This window comes from Colletotrichum gloeosporioides (assembly GCF_011800055.1).
Source record: "Colletotrichum gloeosporioides strain Lc1 chromosome Unknown consensus_66, whole genome shotgun sequence".
NCBI lineage: Eukaryota > Fungi > Ascomycota > Sordariomycetes > Glomerellales > Glomerellaceae > Colletotrichum > Colletotrichum gloeosporioides.
In genome coordinates this window covers 477,954-482,775 of record NW_025544711.1, presented here as the reverse complement: position 1 = coordinate 482,775, position 4,822 = coordinate 477,954, and the positions used below count along the sequence as shown (strand labels likewise).

At 59.4% G+C, this 4,822-nt stretch overlaps 1 protein-coding gene across 1 annotated transcript; it reads right to left on the bottom strand.

Moving 5' to 3' along the window:
- Positions 1 to 2,764: 2,764 nt before the first annotated feature.
- Positions 2,765 to 4,822, bottom strand: GCG54_00014795 (uncharacterized protein; the record flags this gene model as incomplete). Its single annotated transcript, XM_045414616.1, has 1 exon — positions 2,765 to 4,822. The coding sequence occupies one exon, from the start codon at positions 4,820 to 4,822 to the stop codon at positions 2,765 to 2,767; it is 2,058 nt and encodes a 685-aa protein (XP_045260738.1).

Genomic DNA, 4,822 nt, shown 5'->3' with positions numbered 1-4,822 from the left:
CGATGCAGGGCGCTGCTTCATAATTATCGCGAACCAGTTGGATCGCCCGAAGTGACTCGAGCGGGAGTGTAAACTCCCCAGGCGCCCGCGCGGGGACGATGTCAGATTCTGGGGTAAAGTTGTATAATGAAAGATGGAGGCAGAAACCCGGGGTAAGAATGACCTCCACATGTAACGACTGCTCGGGGTGTAGAACTATTAGTCGTCGTTGAGTCACGTCGATGTGATACAAGATGGCACGGCAGGAAAAAGGCCAAGAAACGGGACGGGGAGATAGGCTGCCCAAAATCAGAGACGGATTTCGCCGTTAGCAATCAGTACACCGTTTCTCCTGTAATATCAAGTATGAATAGACATGAGAAAGAACCTTAAAAAGCACCGTCATATCGTTGCAGAATATAATAAAAGGAACCAGATAAGCAACTAAAGGGAACTTACGTTTCCAAACATGAGGAAAAAGGGGGGCCTTTTTTCCTTTCGGCGCAAGGCAGAAGAAGCTGCACGGCACGGCGGGCAGACCGCTCCGTCCGATCATCCTAACGACCCAAGAACCCACCAAGTATGGTACCGGGACGCGGGACGGAAAAGTGGGTGTGTGTGAGTGATTGTTGCATTGGTCGCGAAGCCTACCGACGGAGCAGCCTACCGAGCCAATCCCGCAGACCGGAACGCAGACCCCGAGATTTGGTGTTGCGCCGGCGTGGGAATGCGGCGGCATCGGGCGAGAAGGTCTGGGCCGTGCGCCGGAAGCCTACTCAACCAACAATGCAGCAAGATGCAATTTGTCGTCAACCACATGGCGCGTGTCCAAACTAGAGTCTGGACTACCTGTGAGGCGCCCCCATGGTCCTCCTCAAAGAGGTTTGCGAGATTTGACGGCGTTGGTCACAATATGGCATTGCGGGCGGGATTCACGCCCTAGGGGAATGCTTCCGATGCGAGCAGATAGTGCTGATGGCTTGATATAATGTCTCATTCACTGGCGCGCCCTTTGACGTCCAAGGTGGCGGCACAAGCCCGACTCTGAATGTAACCGCCGTAGATGATGATGGCTGATGATTAGCATATGCCAAATCATGCCGGGGAAGCTAAGGAAGCTCCTTGGAGGGAAGCTATCTCGAGCTAGCTGGAGCTCTATTGTCCGCGGATGAGCGGCTAAGTACGCTGACAGGCTGAGAAACCCCGGCAGCAACAGCACTTGGAAAGCAACCGTCAGCTTCAGGGAGAGACATTCCTACGCTTGGGTTAACCTGCGGTTTCGTCTTTAACCCGAAGCAAAGAATGGACCGGAAAGTCTGGCACTAAAGGCAGCCAGTCCATCCCACGTGTTGGCAAGAGGCCATGCGCCCCTGACATTGATGCAAGGTACAGACGTGGACAAATCGCTTCGATGACAGGTATCAGTTCCGAAAAGTGATGGAAACCTGTGGTCATATCCGCCCCTTGCACACCGGTACCCTATCCAGTGAACTACACCCGAGCCAACATGTACGCGTCCCCTCGCCTTTCACATGCAGTCAACAGTCCCAAGCGTTCCAGGCCCTCGACCGGCGATGCAATAATCGCTCCAGTCACTCTGTCCAAACCACGCGATTTCCCCGCACCCTTCTACCCTGGCTGCAGTGCGTTCGCTCATGGTCTCTCACGACATGTCTCCAAAAGGGCAAGAAGGCCATTTCCCCCAAGATGCAAGATGCAGAAGCACGGGCCTGACATCCAGAAGAAGCTTGGTTTCTCCCCCCTCCCCCACAAAACCCAGCCGGCTGGGTCTTCCGGGGAAGCAAGCATCCATCCGGGGCCCCGGCGACCGCGCCGGCGCAAGAACTACTCTTTGCTTTGCTTACACCCTCCCGCTTGTGATTCGTGGGATTTCGTGGTTAATGCTCGCTGTTTCCTCTAGCTGCCCTACGGGGTCCTACGGGGTGTCCCTGTACCGCTCTTTTCGCTGGAGTAATAATCCCCATGTGGCAGGATGGACTTTGGCGGTTGAAAACTTTAAAAGACAAGAAAGACGGGGATTTTAATATAATGTCGGCGTAAACGGTGGCGTTACAAGGGGAAAGCCAGGGGATTGTGGGACGTATTCGTCTAAAATATTCGGTTGATTTATTCGAAAATATCATGTCCGCTGTTTAGAATAAAAAAGAATATTTGAATATTTTTGAATTCTTTTACTTGTTCTCAACGTATCGGTCCTTACAGGCTTCATCACAAATCAGACTCCCTGCTGATCTGAAGGTGATGACGGTGGCAAGGAAGCGCTTAACGTCTTCTGACCAATGACACCGTCGGCATGCAACACTACAGCTCACCGAATTTACCCCAATCACGGCTCGACCGCCAACTATTTGCGTGAGCAGATGACCATCATTTTGACCCAATCACGGTGTCTACGGCTCCTCATCACATTTTGTGCCTGAATGGGTTGCACAAAATCTGACATTGCACAACGAATCTCGTCCGGCTGTCTGCCGCCAGGGTCCGGCGCTTGTTCCGTGGGGGAGGGGGAGACCGGCGGCAGCCATCACCGTTGCGTTTTTGTGACGAGGGTGTATACTAGCCGCTCAGCAGCCCTATCTTCGCGGCAACGAGATGTTTCTGCGCGGGATGATAACACGATAGTGAGACATGAAGAGTGAATTCGGAGGTGGTGGTATCTCGAGAAACACTCAGGGAGAAGCTAATGATATCAATATACCACACCACATGCAAACCCATCCATCATCTCAGACACACACCTCACCCCCAAAAGTAAACCACATCTTCAGTCCTTCTTCGACGACTCCCCGCCGCCAACCCTCTTGTGCTTCCTCGGATCCTTGCGGCTCATGAGCGTGCGGTCCCGCGTCCCCTTGCCGCCCTCCCAGAACCCTCGGCCCTTGCGCCCGATGACGCTCCGCCCGCAGAACCCGCACGCGTCGGGCGAGTACCGCTGCTCGCGGCTGCACCACCCGCACACCATCCGGCTCGCCCACTCGTTGACGTGGCCCTCGGCGTCGTCGTGGCACCGGTCGCACGGGTGCACGCGGTTGCAGCACGAGAAGCGGAACCAGCGGTAGCTCTTGCGGTAGTGCGCGCACGCGCCACGCTCCGGGAGCGGGGTGCCCGCGTGCAGGCCGAGCTTCTCGGCCTTCTTGACGGGGCCGGCGGAGGGCGCGGCGAGCGTGCTGGCGCTGATGGCGAGGAACTTGACGGTCGGGATCTTGAAGGTGAACTTGCCATGGCAGGTGCGGCAGACGTTGGTGGTCGCGTCGCCGCGGACGGAGACGAGCCCCTGGCTTTGCGTGGAGCACTTTGCGCAGACGGGGACGAAGGTGCTGGGCAGCATGTCGACGACGGTGCAGCCCGTGAGGTCGACGAAGCCGGCGCGGGTGGAGTTGGCGTGGACGAGCTGGTGGCGGAACTGGGCGGCGAAGCCGGCGGCGCACTTGCGGCAGCTGGAAGTCTGCGGGGCTTCGTGGCGCAGGCCGGTGATCTCGTTGGCGGTCTTGCAGCGGGTGCACTTGACGCTGAGGTTGAGGATGGAGACCTGGAAGAGCTCGATGCTGTGGAGCTCGATGTCGGGGAAGGAGATGGAGGTGCCGCGTTCAGGGGTGAGGCCGGACGAGAGCGTGGGTGCTTCGGCGTCGAGGTTGGCGCCGCCGTTGTTGGACGAGTCAGAGTCGTAGCTGTCGGAGGTGTCGTCGTCATCGGCGTCGGCTCCGTGGCGGGCTCGGCGGTCCCACTCCGGCGGCCGGGGGATGACCTTGACGTGGCTCCGATCCTCGTCCGCGGCGGCTTCCGGGGCCTTTGCCTTGGCGTCCTTTTCAGGGGCCACGGCAGGCTCAGTTTTGGCGGGTTTGGGCGGTGCTAGGGCCTGTTTCGCGAGGACGTGCATGTTCTGCGCGAGGTAATTCAGATGGCTCGTGAGCGTCATCTGCTTCTGTTCAGCCGCCTTGCGCACGAAGAGCTCCTCAAGGGGCTCGGCGTCGTTGGACTCGCATTCGTTGATCTGGATGCGGAGAGGTTGGAGAGGGTAGAGCAGCGGCACGATGAGGTGCACCGTCTTGACGCTCTGCAGGCCGCCGGGGAGCTCTCCGCGGCGGCGAGGCTCCAGGGGCAGGGTGTACACGATGCCGTCCGGCGAGCGGCGGTACAGCGACAGGCGGCCCATGCGGGTCTCGAGCTGCCGCGTCTCTTGCGCACGGCGGGCTTTGGCGGCTGCCATCTCCTCCTGGGTGAAGTACTCCTCGGGCTCGTAGCGTCTGACGGGTGCCGGTTTTGGAGAAGGCGCTTGCGCTGCCGGTGCTGGCGAAGATGCGCCGCCGGCTGCTGCTGCTTCGAGATGGCGCGTGTCCTTGGTGTCTTTGAACGAAACCAGCTTGACGGTGTCGGCCTTCTGCTCGGACAGGAAGACCTCGAGGTTCTTGTCCAGGGCGTAGGTGAGCGCGAGGAGGGAGGCGCCCTGGCGCTCGCGGACGAGGCGGTCCCATCCGCGCTCGACGTTGACGCCGAAGCCGCGAGGGATGTCGCTGTTGCGCACGTGCAGCACGGGGGCGGCCTCGGGGTAGTCTTCCGGCACGCGCAGGTCGCACTCGAGGTGCTCCAGCTCGAAGGGGAAGTCCGGGTCGGAGGGCTTCAGCTTGAAGACCAGGGAGGTGGCGGCGCCGCCGTCGACGGTAGACTCGCGGGGCGAGAAGCGCTTGCGCAGCTGGCCGAGCTGGTAGCCGCGGGGGTCCTTGGACTGGGCGGCAGGGACTGGTTTCGGGACCACGCGGTCGTTGCGGGGCCGGGGGACGGCTTGTTGGTGGGTGGTGCCGCCTTGCTGGTTGATTGATATCAT